Here is a 20,496-nt window from a genome sequence, read left to right as displayed (position 1 = left end):
AATTAGGGGTGTACCCAACAGCAATACGAACATTCATATGATAAGTGGTCCCTACCACGGGTGTTCCTTGTCTTTACACCCCTCGCAAAAGCCTGTACTTTAAAGTATTAGGGGTAGTGAAGTATTACTTAAAGGGAACCTCTCACCCCCCGTGCCGGGGCAGAGCCTGGCCAAACCCCCGGTGGAGACCCCTATACTTACCCAGTGCACGAAGTCCGACGCTCATAGAGAATGACGGCTCCATTCATTCTCTATGAGCGTCGGACTCATCTCTGATGAGAGCGCGCAGGGCTTCCGACGGCGATATCTCGGCAATGGGAGCGGGTCCAGGAGCGGGACTTTGTGCACGGGGTCAGTATAAGGGTCTCCACTGGAGGGGTCGGCTCCGCCACGGGGATGACCGGTCTTCTTTAAGTTCTACCACTAGATGTCGCTAGTATTTGTACTGTATGCGTATGTCTTGCACATGTCTTGCACAGCAGCTGGAGCAGTTAAAGGGTAAGGCCCCGTTCCCACTAAGCAAAACTAGCAGAATTCCGCGGCGGAATTGTCCGCCTCGGAATGCCGTTAGCCTCCCGCTCATAATGGGAGTCTATGGGAGGCGCGCGCTCCTGCCCTGTCCGCGCTGTATTCTGTCCACCAATAAGAGCTCTCTCTCTTTTCGACCTTTCTCTATTCTTCTCTTTTTCTTGCACTCTCTTCTCACCCACTCACAGCACATGTTGCATATGCTGTAGGAAGTTGTCACATAGGGAGAGGAAGTGTAGCCACACCTTAGGGAGTCTTACTCTGGATTCTGTAGAGGAAGGACACAAGCCAGAATGGTCCCTACAGCAGTCAAGCCCAGTGTAGTTTGAGGTGTGATAGTGAACAGACGCACAATGGAAGCAAGAGCACTCTCTTCTTAAAAGCAGCCCTTTTATACACTTTGCAGTACTGAACGCACACTTAGAGAGGACAAGTCAGGGATCATCCCAGCCCACGCCGAGAACCAGTCTAAAAGTGCAGGACAGTATCCTGAAGGAATATGAACTGATCCGGAAAGAGCAAAGTTACTAGAAGCCCACGTACTCTATCTCACAGAGCAGGTGTCACCAGAAAACCTTGGCCACTCTGCTCATCCTAGGTAACAAGATCTGGGGCTTGTGTAACCCTCTAGGACGGGTCACACAACACTGGTAGGCAATAGATGGTGCAAAGACCAAAGAGTCAAATTACAGGCACAAGTATTCTTTCTATTTTCAACTATTTCTATCTATTCTACCTCTCAAGTTCCGGCAGAGCACAGTACTACTTTGGGTTGGGACTCTCTCAACACCCTCCTCTCTACTTCTCTGAACTTTTTCTACCTCTCAGCATGCAACTGTATCAACTATTCCTGCAGTAAAGAAGAGTTTATTTATTGTAACTGGACTCTGTAATTCATGTCCAAGCACATACACAGCCATTGCATATTCCTTGGGTCATCTCCCCTTTCTGTGGGTGGCGGTACCGATAGTCCAGGTGGGTCACAACTCCACTGCGGACCACCATGATAAGCACCCAAGGGACCCCCAAATAGCCCTGCAAGTTATTGACCACAGGGGAAAGGGTTTAGCCAGCCTCACTAAACTAAAAGCAGGTGTGCCATCATACATGTGCCGGCATAACATCTGGCTGAGCTATTCCCTGACCAGCCACTACTGCAGTGGAGTCACACTTCACCACCTGGCAAGTGACCGGTCGGGCCTCCCAGCGGGGCATCACCACAAATGTATAGGGTAGGGTAGCACCCCTTATCTTAGCTTCATGTTTGGATGGCATCCGACTGCCAACAGGGACTGCATGTGGCATCCTGCATAGGGTTACTTGTACCAGCATTGCTTCCTATTACATACCGCCAGGAGGGGGTTAAGAGTTCATATATGGTCCCTCCTCTTCTCTTTGTCAGTGGCCAATGCCTGCTTTCCCTGGCTATTGGGGCCAATTGGAGCTGTAGGCACATAGCTTATATTTATATATTTACCAGGTATATAATGGCGCTGTTTGCCACACTGTATAGTCAAAAGATCTCCTAGGAGCCGGTTTGCAATCCCTCCCTTTTCTTTCTTGTTAAAAAAAATAAATAAATAAAATTATATATATATATATATATATATATATATATATATATATATATATATATATATAAATATAATAAAAATTATAAATTTTATATATATATATATATATATATATATATAAAATAAAAATTATAAATTAAAAAAATATATATACAATAAAAATATAAATAAATATAAAAAAAATACAATTAAAAAAATAATTATTATTTATTGCTTTGAGTATAAGTCACAGGTATCTGAGAATACCTGAGTAGCATGTAAGACGTGTATGGTGGAAGTCCGCCGGCAGCACACAGTTTACTATGACTCAAGTACCGCATGTGCCAGTGTGTAAAGTTATGTGTTTGGTTATTATAAGCTGTGGCCGGCCATCACCGGTGTGTGTTGTCTTTCTTCCCGGTGGCGGGGTGGCTATCGGGGGGCAGCATTGGCTAGCTTAGTATGGAGCATCTATGCAGTCTGTATAATTTCTGATACTTTCTTCCTATGTAAGTATTAATGATCTGTCAATATTTGCGCAGGGAAAGCGTCTGTAACGCGGTCTGCCTGGAGATCGATAGTAAGCAGACTCGGGGTTGTAAGGGGCCATGTCTGAGTGTTAATGATATGGACTAGCCCGTAAGAAACATTAATGAGCATTGAGCAGCGCCTGATGGGAAACCAGAGAGGTGAGATGAGACTATTGACTGGTGTGTACAGTGTGGCGGCCGCTGCAGCGTGGGAGCTCAATGTGTCACATGTCCCTAACGTAACCGTGCAGGATAATATCCCGCCAAATACTTGTCAATCATGTCTCCTGGGTAAAACGCCAGCGTCATGGCAGCCTTATTATGTAGATGGATTCAGCTTCCTATCCACTCTAATATGCTTCAGCCTGTCGTCTGTCTTATACCAATAGGTTGGACCATGTGTTGACTACTTGAGCAAGCCAAACCGAGCTTACTGTAAGGTGGCTCATCTCTATAGGCCACCAATGATACCTCGACAGGGACCTGACTCTTGGCACCTCCGTAGATCAGCTGTTTAAAGAGTCCACAATGTTATATGACCTCTGAGGCCTCTTCAATGTTTGCAAGTATTTATACTTGTATAACCATATTATTGTGCGTAGCGGCCGTAGTGGCTTTATCCAAGTAAGCGGTGCACTGCTATAGTACCTTGCAGTGACCCCACAAATAGTAAGGCTGTGCAAGTGCATACAGGTATCTGTATATAGAGTTATATAGATTTGTAATTTACTTCTATTCAAAAATCTCAAGTTTTCCCGTACTTATCAGCTGCTGTATGTCCTGCAGGAAGTGGTGTATTCTTTCCAGTCAGACACGATGCTCTCAGCTGCCACCTCTGTCCATGTCAGGAACTGTCCAGAGCAGGAGAGGTTTTCTATGGAGACAGTTCCTGACATGGACAGAGGTGGCAGCAGAGAGCACTGTGTCAGACTGGAAAGAATACACCACTTCCTGCAGGGTATACGGCAGCTGATAAGTACTGGAAGACTGGAGATTTTTAAATAGAAGTAGATTACAAATCTACATAACTTGCTGAAACCAGTTGGAGTACCCCTTTAAGTGAATGTAGCAGAGTTGCAGTACCAGAAACCACCCATAGAGCAATGCCAGAAACAGTCTGAGCGTTGCAGCTTATTTAAATAGCTGACTGTCATGGGTGCCACGAGTCAGACCCCTGCCAATCTAATATTGAAGGAGCTGCAATGAAAAATATGGAACCCAGTTCTATTGTTTGGACTCCATTTCCAGCTGCACAATGACAGCACTGCTACCACCGGGGCACCACAACTGTGAAACGCAGACAACAGCTACAAGTACTGGTTAGATCAGGGATGGGGAACCTTAGGGCCTCCAGCTGTTGCAAAACTACAATTCCTATTATGCCTGGACAGCTCCTATACACTAGAACAGGGATGGGGAACCTTCGGCCTTCCGGCTATTGCAAAACTACAACAGCTTTAGCTTTGGCTGTCCATGCATGATGGGAATTGTAGTTTTGCAACAGCTGGAGGGCCAAAGGTTCCCCATCCTTGGGTTAGATGAATGGTTAGGACTGACAGACGCAGGCTCGGACTGGCCCACAGGGGTGCAGGGGAATCCCCCGGTGGGCCCTACCCATTAGTGAGCCCCTGAGCAGGAGGTCTGCATCCCTGTTTAGCAGCTTCACGATGACATATAATTCCCTAGTTAGTTTCATGGGACTTCACCTTTCAAGAAACTTAAGTGGATGGCTGTACTGTTTGCATAGAGCAGGGATGGAGAACCTTCGACCCTTCAGCAGTTTAAAAACTACAACTCCCATCATGCCTGGACAGCTCCTATACACTAGAACAGGGATGGGGAACCTTCGGCCTTCCGGCTATTGCAAAACTATAACTCCCATCATGCCTGGACAGCTCCTATACACTAGAACAGGGATGGGGAACCTTCGGCCTTCCGGCTATTGCAAAACTATAACTCCCATCATGCCTGGACAGCCTTCGGCTGTCCAGGCGTGATGGGAATTGTAGTTTTTCAACAGCCAAAAGGCCGAAGGTTCCCCATCCCTGGCATAGAGTGTCTGAACAGTTACTAACAGTGAGGCCCCCTTTACACGTCCGGAAAAACCACCCGGATTTCCTATCAGGAAATCCGGACGGTTTTCCAGACCCATACACTTTAATTAGGCACGGACACCCTTCCGGATTTCTCCGGAAGGGTGTCCGTTCCAGAAAAATGATCCGGAAAAAATAGGACATGTCCTATTTTTGTCTGGGATTCCGGCCCGGACGCCCCTATAGAAGTCTATGGGAGCGCCGGAATCACGGGCACTTTCCTGATGTACATCAGGAAAGTGGCCGGGATTCCGGACTGCCTACGCACCCCCCACCGCCTATACCCCTCTCCCCCACAACTCACCCTGCACCCGGCTCCCCCGTCCTCCTGCTCCCTGGTGCCGCGCGTCCTGGTGTGCACCGGGTCCTGTTGCTGCTGCCGCCGCACCTACCCTGGCCTCAGGTTGGCGGACCCCGACCAGCAGCACCGGAAGAAGACCAAGACAGGTGAGATCACTGCTCTCGCCCTCCCCCCCCCCCCCTGAAGAAGTAAAACTTCCACCATGTCCTGCTGACAGGTCATTATGGGAGTTGTACTTCTGCAACCTGGATGGCCACAGGCTGCAGAAGTACAACTCCCATCATGACCTGTCAGCCGGGCATGATGGGAGTTGTACTTCTGCAAGCTGTGGCCATCCAGTTTGCAGAACTACAACTCCCATCATGACCTGTCAGATGGGCATGATGGCAGTTGTACTTCTGCAAGCTGTGGCCATCCAGTTTGCAGAACTACATCTCCCATCATGTCCTATTTTTACTTCTTCCATCAGGAAATCCTGAAGGTTTTTCCTGATGGTTTCCTGAAGGTAAAAACGGATTACTGTCAGGAAATCCTTATACTTTCCTGATGACGTTTGAGGCCTCCTGATCAGGATTGCCTGACAGTAAAAACTGACACGGACGTGTGAAGGGGGCCTGAGCGAGCATTACCGATCACATACACAGCACTGTGCAAAGTGGCTATATGAATTCAGGAGGTGACAGCATCAGGCGAGGAGGGCGAGGAGGACGCATCTCAATCTCTAGGAATTGTTCTTGTACTACTCGTACAGCTTAATAAGTGGTCACAAAGAAAGCTTTAAGGTCAAAAGAAATTACAGCTTCTTGTAAAGATTTGTACACAGGGATGAGATCCCAGGGAAAGAGGATAAAACGTGGCCCCAACGGACGCATCTTCTGAATGTCTTTGGTTACGTCACTATAACAGCACGAGACGTCCCTTTCCGTGAATATTCATCAATAAAAACAAACGATGGGAACTTGAAGGGGGTGTATGAGGTTAGAGAAGCCTCAGCTTCTTTACATTCCTGAAACAGCGCCACTCCTTTCTATGGGTGGTTTCTGGTATTGCAGCTCTGCCTTACTCCTTGAATACAGACGACCTCCAAAACCAAACACAGTCTATGGATCATAATGGTGAATCTGTCAACACCTGGAGCCCACCCGAGGGGCTGACAATGTACAATAAAGAGGTACTCATTTTCTATTAAATCAGCTGGCTTCAGAAAGTTATATAGATTTGGGATTTACTTCTATTTAAAACCTCAAGTCTCACAGTACTTATCATCTGCTGTATGTCCTGCAGGAAGGGCTGTATTCTTTCCAGTCTGACATAGTGCTCTCTGCTGCCACCTCTGTCCATGTCAGGAACTGTCCAGAGCAGGAGAGATTTTCTATAGGGATTTACTGCTGCTCTGGACAGTTTCTGACATGGACAGAGGTGGCAGCAGAGAACACTGTGTCAGACCGGAGAGAATACACCACTTCCTGCAAGACATACAGCAGCTGATAAGTAGTGAACGACTTTAGATTTTTAAATAGGAATATTTTTACAAATCTATAAATCTTTCTGATACCAGCTGATTTGATTTTTTTCCCCTCTCCGGAGTTCCCCTTTAAGTGATTCCCCAGCACTCTTACTGTCAGGATGTTGCCCATAGTAAAATGATTGTGTTATATTATCTGCCCTCCTATCCAAGTCATTCATCTATAAATATACCTATAAGCTAGCCATCTCACTATCCCTTCCCTGTCATCTTCCTGAGTATATACAGTATATAAAGCACTAAACATTTTATAGAAGCAACAAGCAGGAAGAAATGGCTAAAAGACCTAATGAAGTCTGTAGTGTGCAGGGAGGGAGGCTTCACATATAAGATGGGCACCAATAGACTGGATCTGCCCCATTAATCCTGACAGCCTTGAGACGCTCATTGTAAACTGGATCCATGTTTTTCTTCTCTTGACCTCTTTCCCTTTTTTTATCTCTTTTTATCATCTCCATAATATCTCATCTGCAGCAAACGCTCCAGCTTTATTCTTCTCTTTATATGATGGTAAACGGAGAAGTATTCTGTGCTACAGGGAGAAGGGACAGCATACAGGATAGGGAGGGGCACAGAACTAGTTATACATGGAAAGCTGCTGGTGGTGGATTTTAAAGCGGTACTCTGGAGTGAAAAAATGGTGGTATCAGGAAGTTATACAGAGTTGTAAATTCTATTTAAAAATCTCTCTCTAGTCTTCCAGTACTTATCAGCTGCTGTATGTCTTGCAGGAAGTTTATTCTTTCCAGTCTGACACAGTGCTCTCTGCTGCCAACTCTGTCAGGAACTGTCCAGAGCCGTAACAAATCTCCCAGAGAAAACCTCTCCTGCTCTGGACAGTTCCTGACAGAGGTGGCAGCAGAGAGCACTGTGTCAGACTGGAGAGAATACACCACTTCCTGCAGGACATACAGCAGCTTATACTGAAGCAGTAGTGGAAGACTTTACTTAGTAATTTACTAATCTGTATAATTTTCTGATACCAGTTGGAATACCCCTTTAAGCATAGAGTACCCCACTATCATTATAACAATAAGTGGGGTTCCCAGTGGTCCCTACAAATCCAACACTTAATTCCCCATCCTGCAGACTGATCAGTGTTATTATCACGGCTGTGTCAGTACAGTAGCCGCAACTTTTAAACAGTTTCAGAGCTCCTGGTATCATTAATGTATCATAATGCTGGGAGCTCCGAGGTCCAGTCTACTGCCCGCGCACAGACAGTTTTTTGCGGACGTGTAAGAACTCCATTTTGGATTATTTCTCCTGTTTCCCAGTAAAGTGAACCATACATTGTTTGTATGTTACACCTATGTCTAGCTTACCTTTTTATATATAGCCACCGGGGGTACCCAAACCTCATGGGCCAGGAAACATACATAGGGAGTACCCCAGCAGAACTACAGATACCACCATCTTCAGTGTAGACTCCCTGTCACTGTGCCACCTACAAAGTTACTGTTGCAGCTCTTTAGTGGTTGTGACCACAGTGATCCAGACCATAGCTGACTAGAGGACTACTACCTTCAGCATCAGGGTCGGCGTCAGCACAGGGCTTACTCGGGCAAGTGCTAGGGCCCACAGCGGGAGAGGGGCCCTAATGTTCAGCCCACTCACTGTAGTACAGGGTGAGGGGCTGAACATTAGAAGACACAGGATATTTAAGCAGGACCTGCACAGACAGAGAAAAGGGTAAAGGACCTGATCACATGACCTAAAGGTCCTCAACTTTACAGTGTGGAGATGAGATCAGCCCGACAAAGAGGAAGTGCTGTAAGTGCTGCGTGTCAGTCAGAGATTGTCAGGGTTTTTTCAATGTGTGTTTGTGTATGATAGTGGCGTCTGAGGTGATTGTGCATAGTGTGTGGATGATGGGTGCATAGTGGATGGAGGAGGGGCCCGCTGAGGCTCTGTCACCCGAGGGTCCGCAAAATCCTGAGGCTGACCCTGTTCAGTGTTGTCACATGTCTTCCTCCATTGTTCCAATAGCGCCCCCTCTGGGCTGCCACAGTAACAGACAGCAAGCCATCATATGGACACAAGTATAACTGCAGGATCAGACTACAAGATGCGTTTGTTGTCTGTTACTATGGAGACCCATAGGCCTTCATTAAACTGTAGAATGAAAATAGAAGGACATTTTTTTTTATATACTGGGATAGTAAAAAAAACAAAACTATGAAGCTTTATAGACTATAGTCTAAATATTCAGGTTTCTCAGTAATTTTGGACAATTTTCATTGTTATGAACGAGAGATTACATTGAAATTCATCCTTCTGATATGTAAAACACCAATGCTTTACCCATCGGCTTCTCAAGGGCAAGAGTTTCCCTTTGTAGCAGCTCTTCTCTCTGACTAATTTAATAGGGTCACTAATGGAGTACCCATACTTTTACATCACTGAGCCATTATGATTTCCCTTTGAGAAAGAGCGACATCCACAACCAACAACAACAACAAAGACACAACAGGGTCATCAAAAAAAAAAAAATAATAATTATGCCAACATTACATAATTTTGACACTTGATGAAGTATGAAAGTATGAAGTATGAAAAAGAGCTCTCCTCCAGAAGGAAGAAAACTGTCTTTCTGGTGCCACCTATTGGTCACCTCCTTGTAGGTCAATGTCTGATTCATTTATGAGGCTTAAAGGGGTATTCCAGTGATTTTTTTTTCTTTTAAATCAACTGGTGTCAGAAAGTTATATAAATTTGTAATTTACTTCTATTTAAAAATCTCCAGTTTCCAGTACTTAGCAGCTGCTGTATGTGCTGCAGGAAGTGGTGTATTCTCTCCAGTCTGACACAGTGCTCTCTGCTGCCACCTCTGTCCATGTCAGGAACTGTCCAGAGCAGGAAAGGTTTTCTATGGGGATTTGCTGCTGCTCTGGACAGTTCCTGACATGGAGTGAGCTGGCAGCAGAGAGCACTGTGTCAGACTCGAAAGGAATACACCACTTCCTGTGGGACATGCAGCAGCTGATAAGTCCTGGAAGACTGGAGTTTTTTTTTTTTTAAATATGGAAGTAAATTAACAATCAATATAACTTTCTGACCAGAGTTGATTTAAAAAACAAAAAACAAATTCTCCTCCAGAAGGCAGAGACACCCACATTCTTCTGGTGATGTTTTTGCCTTATGGAGGACACTGGTTTGGCTAGTATGCAGTCATGTTTCAAGGGCCTTTGATGGGTCAGACATTGCCTTTCCGGGTAGCTAACAGCAGGTGGCACTAGAGAACAGCGTTACCTTTTCTTTAATAGACTCTGATTGGTGTAATAATAACAAAAAAGGAATAAATAAAATAGAATTATAAAAAATAAACATGGCGCATCTCTGAGTCCAGCTGCCAGCTGTTAACATTAATGCCAATTTTCCAGTGAGTTACGGTAAATTGGAAGGGGCTCAGGGCTACGCCCCTTCTACTCAACCCCGCCCACTTAAAGTGATAATAAATTATTATTAATAATAATGAATTATAATAAAAGCCCAAATCATGATTCAAACCCTGCACCAAGTTCTCAGAGGACGGAGATGTGATTTGCATCTAAATGTAGAGCGACGCCGTGCAGGTATACACCAAGTCTTACAATGTCTATCACTAGCACTATTATAAGGGCGAGACATTTGCATATTTATTACTACTATGCGGTTGACGGAGGATGTGTTAAATATGCATGGATGTACAGAGAGAAGAACATCCTCAGACTATTCATTATACAGAGTGTTTGTGCACACTGGGGTCACCCCATGTCAAGAGTAAATGGATCTTATCTCCATTTGGTGTGGAGTGCAGCCTATTGTCTTGTGTTATCCACCATCTCTTACTGGGAACAGACTCGACGTTGTGATCTCCCGCAGAAGTACAAGGCCCGAGCTGCACTATATATATATATATATATATATATATATATATATATATAGTTCGATCCTTATGTCACAGCCTGTATGTCCTAGCTGATAAATGCTCTTGGCTTGAATACCCTTTAACTTCAAGTAATTATATCTCATAATACATCATCATCCAAGAATGAACTGTCCTACCTGTCAGATTCGACTTGAGTGATGGAGATGCGTGGAGGGATCCGCAGGGGGAGGGTGGTCGGCCTCTGCATGCTGTCATAGTCTGGGGAGCGCGCCCTCTCACCCGGTCTCCAGGGCGGTACCTGAAGAGTAGTAGAGGGCCGCCTTCGGCTCCTGCGGAGTTCTGAGCCCAGGGTGCTGGATGACGTATATGATCTGCTGTATCTCCCCGATTCCTCCCTGGGTTTTTGCTGAAAGAGAAATACAGGTTGATTTAGAGAAGACGTGAAAATCAGTCACACTAGAGATGAGCGAATCTCTGTCTGAACCCGAGAATGCGGCATTTGATTACCGGTGGCTGAAGAAGTAGGATGCAGCCCTAACATGGATACAGCCTATAGCCTATAGCTGTTTCTTTTGGCAAATGTCCAGAGATTGTTAAAGTGGTACTCTTTTTTTTTTTTTCTTTCAAATCAATTGGTGTCAGAAAGTTATATAGATTTGTAATTTACTTTAATTTAAAAATATGAAACCTTCAAGTACTTATTAGCTTCTGTATGTCCTGCAGGAAGTGGTGTATCCATATTCCAGGACTGCTCACATATATATATTCCAGGACTGCTCACATATATATATTCTGGGACTGCTCACATATATATATATATTCCAGGATTGCTCACATATATATTCCAGGACTGCTCACATATATATATTCCAGGACTGCTCACATATATATATATATATATATATATATATATATATATATATATATATATATATATATATTCCGGAACTGCTCACATATATATATATATATATATATATTTATTCTGGAACTGCTCACATATATATTCCAGGACTGCTCACATATATATATATATATATATATATATATATACTGTATATATATTCCAGGACTGCTCACATATATATATTCCGGGACTGTTCTTAAAAATTGGGACTGCCCAAGCAAATTCAAAACTGTTGCCAATTATAAAAACCCATTGTTCATCAAACCCTGTAGCGTTGCTCCTTACAGCGCCCGTCAATTACTGGATTGCAGGGGGAAGGGCGCAGGCTGTATTTTTTCATACACTTTCTTAAAATCCAAATTCAAGTTTGTTTTGGGACTTTTATTGTTTTTCATTGAGCGGAGATAACCTTTAAGGCATTTAATGGGCTCAAGGATGCGTGACAACATCCAGCTCGCTCCCACTGTACATTTGCATAATGGGATACAGATAGATTTATCATTCCCATAGTTGATACAACAAGATGACGTTTCAGGGAAATTATTTCAGTGGATTTTTTTAATTATACATAAAGTTTCAAAGAGGTTTTCTTATCACAGGAGAAGCCACGGCGTTCTGACTGAGGGGTCTGACCACTGAGAACCCAACCTTATATATCTCCTTACTATTCTCTATATAGTTCCAAGATATGCTCTGGGGTATATATTTATAGGGGTCTGATCTGGGGTATATATTTATAGGGGTCTGATATGGGGTATATATTTATAGGGGTCTGATCTGGGGTATATATTTATAGGGGTCTGATCTGGGGTATATATTTAAAGGGGTCTGATATGGGGTATATATTTATAGGGGTCTGAAACGGGGTATATATTTATAGGGGTCTGATATGGGGCATATATTTATAGGGGTATATCTGACATGGGGTATCCCCCCCCATGGGGTATCCCCCCCCCCCAAACCACTTGTACCTTCGGATTGCTGCTTTTAATCCAAGATCTGTCCTGGGGTCCATTCAGCAGGTGATGCAGTTATTGTCCTAAAAAACTACTTTTAAACTTGCAGCACTGTGTCAAATGGTTGTGGCCTAGAGTATCTGTGCCCTAACCTTGCACCACCCCTCCGTCTCTCCTCCCCGCCCTCTTCATCATTAGGAATGCCACTGGCAGGATATTTCCTATTCCTTTGCAGTGAAAACTGCACAGGTGCCTTAACGATCCAGCCCATGTGCCGTGTTCACACAGCTGATGAATAGGAGGCAATCTGCCTGGAGCATTCCTAATGATGAAGAGGGCAGGGAGGAGGGACAGAGAGGGTGTGCCAGCCTAATGCATACCGTTGGGCACAGGGCTGCAAGTTTTAAAGTTGTTTTTTAGGACAATAACTGCATCACCTGCCGAACGGACCCCAGGACAGATCTTGGATTAACCCCTTAAGGTCAATGCCAATTTTCATTTTTGAGCTTTTGCTTTTTCCACTTTATGTTTAAAAGGCCATAGCACTTGCATTTTTTCCCCTAGAGACCCACATGAGCCCTTATTTTTTGTGTCACTAATTGTACTTTGCAATGACAGGCTGAACTTTTGCATAAAGTACACTGCGAAACCAGAAAAAAAATCAATGTGTGGTGAAAAAAAAAAAAAAAAAAATGTATTTCTTTTATTTGGAGGGTATTTGTTTTAAAACAGATATGTTATGCATGTTCCTCAAGTTGTTACGATTACAATGATATATAACATGTATAACTTTTCTTTTATCTGATGGGCTGTAAAAAATTCAAACCATTGTTAACAAATATACGTTCCTTAAAATCGCTCCCTTCCCAGGCTTATAACGCTTTTATCCTTGGGTCTATGGGGCTGTGTCAGGTGTCATTTTTTGCGCCATGATCTTTACTTTCTATCGGTACCTTGATTGCGCATATGCGACTTTTTGATCACTTTTTATTACATTTTTTCTGGATTTGATGCGACCAAAAATGCGCAATTTTGCACTTTGGAATTTTTTGGCGCTGACGCCGTTTACCGTGCGAGATCAGTAATGTGATTAATTAATATTTCGGGCGATTACGCACGCGGCGATACCAAACATGTTTATTTATGTTTATTTATTTATTTATATTTATAAAATGGGAAAAGGGGGGTGATTTGGACTTTTATTAGGGGAGGGGATTTTTTTTTTATTAATAAAAACACTTTTTTCCTTTTTTTTTTTGTACCCCTGGGGGACTTGTATATACACAGCATTGATCTCTCATAGAGATCAATGCTGTCTATATACACAGCAAAGATCATTGTAATCGCTGATAGATTGCTATGGCCTGCTGTAGGCCACAGCAATCTATTGCCGAGCCAGGATCAGTGTCATCGTGACGCTGAGCCCCGGCACAGACAGAAGAACAGAGATCTGACCCACTAGACACCAGGAAGATTATGAATGAAGCACTTCAATGCAGCTGTCAGGTTTGACAGCTGACAGGTTTGTACCAGGTACGTTATGGGTCGCTAAGGGGTTAAAAGCAGCTATCTGACGGTAGAAGCGGTTTGGTGGGGACAGATTGTGGGTACAGAGTCACTTTAAATACAAAGATTCGCTTTCTTTTCCCCCCTGCACCGTGGATGTTTACGCAACACACTTATGGTACTTTTACACGGAGAGATAATTCGGCCGATCGCACGATTAACGATTTTGAATGAACGATGTTTTTTTTATAACGATCAGCGTTTAGACGGAACGATACATCATACGGAAAATTTGCTATGCGAACGTTTAAGCCTATCTCACACATAGGTGAAATCGCTGAAAGACTGTTTACACTGAACGATCTGCGAATTTTTAGCGAACGATCAACAATGATTTGTGAACATGTTGAAAGATCAAAATGAACGATTTATCGCTTGTCGTTTGATCGTTCGCTGCGTTTACACGTACGATTATCGTTTGAATTCGATCGTTATCGTGCAAATTCGAACAATAAATCGTTCCGTGTAAAAGGACCATTACTCAAAGACATGAGTGATACAGCTGTTTGTATGTTATTAGTTTAGTTATATTAGATTTGTCTATAACTGTTACTTACATACAGAGCACATTACATTGTATGAATCCAGGTAATTCCTAGTGTTCCCCTTACTGTAGCCATTGTCACATATCCATGTGAACACAACACGGTCATCAAACCCAGCCTGTCCGATGTCTGTTATATGACACAGTCAAGATAGCGTTGATGGATCCTATTGAAAGTGATGGTGAATTGCTGAAGACACGTCCACCCTTTCCCTGTATTTCTCACAGCTCTTTTATGTGCAGGTTATGTTTAATGACATATAATGACGAGTAATTGATGGCCATGCCTGGCTCTCTTTTCACTTATTAACAATGGCGGCCCATACACACAGGCAGGCGGTGGTGGCAGGGGAGGGAATCCCTGCAGACATGATGCACAGGGCTGTGATGGTGGTAATGGTGTGAGCTCTCTACAGACACATCACTCGGGCACTCCGCAGCACGGCCGCCCAGCGCTGATTGAAGTTTAATTAGAAGCAAGTTGTGGGAATGCAGAATCGCTTATTGAGGTGGAAAATGAAATACTTGTTCTAGCAAACGGCCGATCAGTAGCCTGACTATTATTTAATTACAGGAATCCAGACAGCAGCCAACATCCAGGCGTCAGAGGCAGGCCGCCAGAGGGGGGACCCCCACCACTAAGTGTACCCATTATACATGTCATATCCATCACTTATCCATATGTAGCCCTCCCTCCCACATCTTCTTTATATCTATATATATATATATATATAATACCTGCATACTGCTATCTATTCTCTATCTATCTATCTATCTATCTATCTATCTATCTATCTATCTATCTATCATCTATCTATCTATCTATCTATCTATCTATCTATCTATCTATCTATCTCCTATCTATCTATCTATCTATCTATCTATCTATCTATCTATCTATCTATCTATCTCCTATCTATCTATCTGTGGTGTCCCACCACTGGTGTTTTTCTCTCTCCTGTGCACCTGTAAAAAAAGCCTTTTTCTCTCAGGTTAAGTGGTGATGAGGTATTCTAAAGTTTCACCACTAGGTGTGTTTTATATTTGTATGTATCTCTATGCACAGCCGAAATTAGTATTGGGTTAAGGATTTTCTATGCCATGTGTTTTATGTTGACCAATAGGTGGTGCTCTTCTCTTCTAACCTATCGCTTTCCTTCTTGCTCCTGCACACACATATCCCTACCACTCACAGGCAGGAATACAGAGGGTCCTGTAGGAGGAGTTTCACTGGTGGAGGAAGTGCAGTTCAGATTCTCAGAGAGGACCATCTTACAGCCCCGGGCGCCATCTTGGGTCGACACGTAGGGCCCATACATCACGATCCGGGGTGTTCCTGAGGCTCCCAGGCACTCCCTTCCTGCCTTGGCACGCCTCTTAAGCTGTTGGTTAGCGTCTATCACAGTAATTCCACTACTATTAGAACTGTAAGTCCCAGCGCACCCAATGGCCATACACTGAACTGAAATGTGTATGGCCGTCGGGTGCGCTGGGACTTACAGTTCCACTAGTAGTGACATTGCTGTAGATAGCGCGGCAGGGTAAAGCAGGTCATCCACTGACTGACAGTGTACAACCTGCTTTACCTTGCCGCACATTACCCCATATTCACCACATGTGCCGCCATTCCCCATACATTATACAGTATCTGCAGGGGGGAGGGCCGTCCCCGGAGCTGACCCCGCAGTTTATTGTCCCCAGAGAGCCCTGCAGCGATCACCCCTCCACCCCGCTCCGTTCTCCACCTCCCAGGGAGGTTGTGGTGCCGCAATCATTAGGATACAGAAGTCGGAGGCGGCCGGTGAGCAGCGCTGACAGCTATGGAGCGCCACTCGGGCTTAGCGTGTCCCGGGGCTTCAGAGCTGACAGGGCTGCTCACCGGCCGCCTCCGGCCATTGTATCCCCGTGATAGCTCAGGGCGTCCCGACCAGACAGATGGGTCAGGTGTGATGCTCTCTGCGCCTCCCGCTGCTGGTATCTCCGGAGCCGATGCACTGCAGGAGGTGGAGAATGGTGCGGGGTGGAGGGGTGGTCGCGGCTGACAGCTCTGGAACCCCGGGGACACGCTGAGCCTGTCTGCAGGAGCGGCTCAGCAGGAGCTGTCAGCGCTGCTCACCGGCTGCCTCCGGCTTCTGCATCCTAATGATTGCGGCGCCACAACTCAGGGCATCCCCGGGAGGTGGAGAACGGAGCTGGGTGGAGGGGTGATCGCTGCAGGGCTCACTGGGGACAATAAACTGCGGGGTCAGCTCCGGGGACGGCCCTCCCCCCTGCAGATACTGTATATTGTATGGGGAACGGCGGCACATGTGGGTGTATATGGGGTAATGTGCGGCAGGGTAAAGCAGGTTGTACACTGTCAGTCAGTGTGTGACCTGCTTTACCCTGCCGCACTACAGCAATGTCACTACTAGTGGAACTGCAAGTCCCAGCGCACCCGACGGCCATACACATGTCAGTTCAGTGTATGGACATCGGGTGCGCTGGGACTTACAGTTCTAATAGTAGTGGAATTACTGTGATCGACGCTAACCAATAGCAGAGCGCAAGGGAGGCTTGCAAAGCCAGGGAGGGAGTGCCGGGAGCCTCAGGAACACCCCGGATCGTGACGTATGGGCACTACGTGTCGACCCCAGATGGTGCCCGGGGCTGTAAGATGGTCCTAGCCGAACCTGGAAGTAAGCCTCTTCCAGTAGCCAGCGGGAGCAGGAAAAGTCGGGTAAGGGGCTGGAATCCGCTATCAATGTATATTATGGATCTACATAACTTTTCATGTGGGGAGGGAATGGGGGGAAACCTTTTTTCGCCGCACTACCCCTTTAAGCACCTCCTCCAGCACAAAGGTCAAGCACTCCAGTGAGTAAAGATTAATCTACTTGTGAAAAAATGTACTGTTATATTGAAAAGCCTGACAGTAAGGGCCCTATTCCACCGGACGATTATCGCTCACATAATCGTTAACGATTAATGATCTCAAACGACCGCTATTGCGAAAGACCTGAAAACGTTCACTCATTTCTATGGAACGATAATCGTTACTTATGATCTTATTTGCGATAGTTTTTTCTTCGCTATTTCTTCGCTATTGCGTTCGCATCTACTGCAAACGACCGAACGACGTCTTATTCAATGAGAACGATTCGCGAACCCTTTGCGAACGAGCAACGATAAAAATAGGTCCAGGTCTTATAAAGTGATCAACGATTTCTCGTTCGGTCGTTAATCGTTAACTGCATTTCAACCGAACGATTATTGTTTAGAATCGAACGATTTAACGATAATCTGAACGATAATCGTCCGGTGGAATAGGGCCCTAAAACTGTTCTATTTTTATACTACCAGGACTCTGTCATCTTCTATCTGCACCGGCACCTATACACACAACCGCACATCTTGGGTTATTTTTCCCCTCTGGCTGAGCTGACACAAGCTAGGCCCCTACCACATATCTATCTATCTCTTCTCTATCTGGGCCCCATTAGGTAACAGGACATCCAATATTAATATGCCCCTCCTAATACCCCTTAGGGTGTCGACATTGGATTAAAATCACTTATTTCTGGTTCTGAGATTTGAATTACCAGGGATGTGCCTAAGAATGAGCCCCACTGTCGTTCATTAGGGGGGACCCCTGCAGAATCCGCCAGTAGCACACTACTTATTACTGAGGAGGTTTTATTTCCTGTTTATCTGCGTCAGGGTTTTTTTGTTCAAATTCTAATCCCATATATGTGACCGGGGCCCTTGCTGATCTGAGGGGGAGACCCCTTTAGATTAGTCAGTGTCCTTTCCTGAGGTAAGCCCCCCGCCGTGCACCCACCCTGTATAGTAACGGACCATTGTTCTAGACTCCACAATAACATCATTCTATGGTGGGGAGCTGAAATCATAAATCCTGGAAGTTAAATATCCTGTCAAGTCATCTCTGCAATATTTCTAAAAGTAATTAAAATTAGCCGAGCGTTTTACTATTAAGTCTATGTAAAGCTTGTGCTTGGCAGGAAGACAACAACAGGAACTGACAGGATTTGCTTTATAACAAGAATAATAAAACTGTAGTACTGCTATCTGGAAGAAGCAGAGAGAACAAATGTGCAGCCAGGATCCTCCCAGTACCTTACCCAGTGTTCACAGACTATCATCCAGCCTCCAGGCACCACTAGGGGGAGCTAGCTGATTTTTAATTTTTATGACTGCTGCATAAATCTGAAAGTAGGCAGCGCCCCCTAGTGGCAGCTTCAGGCAATCAGGGATTTACCAGGAAAACTTTTCTGTACACTTTGTGTTAGTAAATGCCTGTATTTGCAATAAAATTCCTGTAATTGCATGAATAAAGAAACATGTGGGTGTGAATTATAGTCTGACACTGCCCAATCAGTACTGGGTAACGCCCAGTTGTCAATTTATTTGGTAGAGGAGAGATAAGAGAATTTAGAGCTTGGATTGTGGCCCTATTAGTGGTGGAGGATAAGAGTAGGTGAAGTTACATTTGATAAGAAACTGGATGTGACCCTATACCGTCTTGTCAGTGTTGGGCAACGCCCTACATTGTCAGTGTTGGGCAACGCCCAGTTGTCTAGTTATTCAGTAAAAGAGTAGAGGAGAGATAAGGGAATTGACATCTTGGACTGTGGCCCAGTTGGTGGTGGAGGATAAGGGTAGGTGGAGTGACATTTAAGAGGATATTGGATGTGAACCTACACAATATGACATTGCCCAATCAGTGCTGGGTAACACCCAGTTGTCTATTTATTTAGTAACGGAGTAGAGGAAAAGGAGGGAATTGGCATCTTGGATGGTGGCTCAGTTGGTGGTGGTGGTAGAGGGTGGAGTCAAATTTGATAGGATTTTGGGTGTGACCCTATAGTCTGACATTGCCCAATCAGTGCTGGGTAACACCTGTTTATCAATGTATTCAGTGCAGGAGTAAAGGAGAGTACAGATGAATTGGGATCTAGGATCATGACCCAGTAAGTGGAGTCATTTGAGTGACAGATAAGATTGTTTATCCAAGTGTCCAAACCCTAATTAAAGGGGCTGTCAGGGATCCCTGCCAGGTAAAACACCTTTAAGTCCTAAAGAAAAACCTATACTAAAAAATGCTGAGGTGTACCATGAGCTTATGGTAGAAGATGTTGACCTCTAGATACCAATGTGGGTGATGTGGAAATTTCCATAGATGAAGCTATGAGGTCAGTGCAGTGTTGGACTGGGGTACCTGGGGCCCACCAGAGGAAATGACCCTGGGGGGCCCACCAATAAAGAACCAGTGAAAAATGACATGTTAGTCAGTGTTACTGCAGGTTCTGTGCAGAGGACAGGATCCTGAGTCCATGTGTTAGCAACTTACCTGACTTTGCATCAGCAGCGGTCTCCTGTGCTCAGGGCGCGCGGACAAGACGCCGCTGATGGTAATCTGTACACTGACCTATTTCTCTGCTCAGGTTGCCTCTGTTGTGTTCTCTGGCAATTGCAGGGTTAACCTTGGTTTGGCTGGCATTCTGTGACAGGCAGGTTTGCTCCCAGTGTGTGTGTGTGTATGTGTTTCAGGTGTCTCTGGTTGGAGATTAGGGGCTGGGACAATCCTGTCCTGAACCAGATTCCTGGTTCCTCATATAAGACAGTCTGGGTCTGTAGGAGTTGTTGTGTATTTTGGAGTGTATCAGCTCCCTGGTTTGTATTGTCTCCTGTTTCTGACCTTTTGGCTTGTTCCTGGACCTTCCTTGTTTGCTGCTTGCCCTGATCTTCTGCCTGTGTTCTGACCTTGCTTTTGCCTTGTGACTCTGTACCTCTGCTACCTGACAGTGTATGACCCGGATTGCTGACCTTTCTTTATTGTGTTTTGTTTGTCTTGTTTTGTCTTGTGTTTCACCTACTCAGTGTAGGGAACGTCTCCAAGTTACCCGCTGTCATCTAGGGCAGATTGTGGTAAGTAGGCAGGGGCACTGGATTGGGTCAGTTCAGGGCTCACTTGTCTGTGTCTCTGCTCTTGTACCTGACTAGTCATTACACCATGTTTAGGAAAAAAGTGCCACCTAGTGTGAAATTAAAGGGGTTATCCACCTAAGAACGAAAACCTAGCTGGTGTTAAGGCCCTATTCCACGGAGCGATTATCAGCCGT

General features: G+C 44.9%; 1 protein-coding gene across 2 annotated transcripts in view; it reads right to left on the bottom strand.

The window, feature by feature from the left end:
• The window catches only part of PDE4A (phosphodiesterase 4A), a 570,117-nt gene that overhangs the window by 329,918 nt on the left and 219,703 nt on the right, over positions 1-20,496 (bottom strand). For both annotated transcript variants that reach the window (XM_069946405.1, XM_069946412.1), the window contains one exon: positions 10,578-10,807. In XM_069946405.1, coding sequence (XP_069802506.1) covers positions 10,578-10,807 — 230 coding nt within the window. The remainder of the gene's footprint in view (positions 1-10,577; positions 10,808-20,496) is intronic.

The sequence above is a fragment of the Dendropsophus ebraccatus genome, chromosome 1, assembly GCF_027789765.1.
Source record: "Dendropsophus ebraccatus isolate aDenEbr1 chromosome 1, aDenEbr1.pat, whole genome shotgun sequence".
Lineage (NCBI taxonomy): Eukaryota > Metazoa > Chordata > Amphibia > Anura > Hylidae > Dendropsophus > Dendropsophus ebraccatus.
This window is presented reverse-complemented; position numbering and strand designations above follow the sequence as displayed.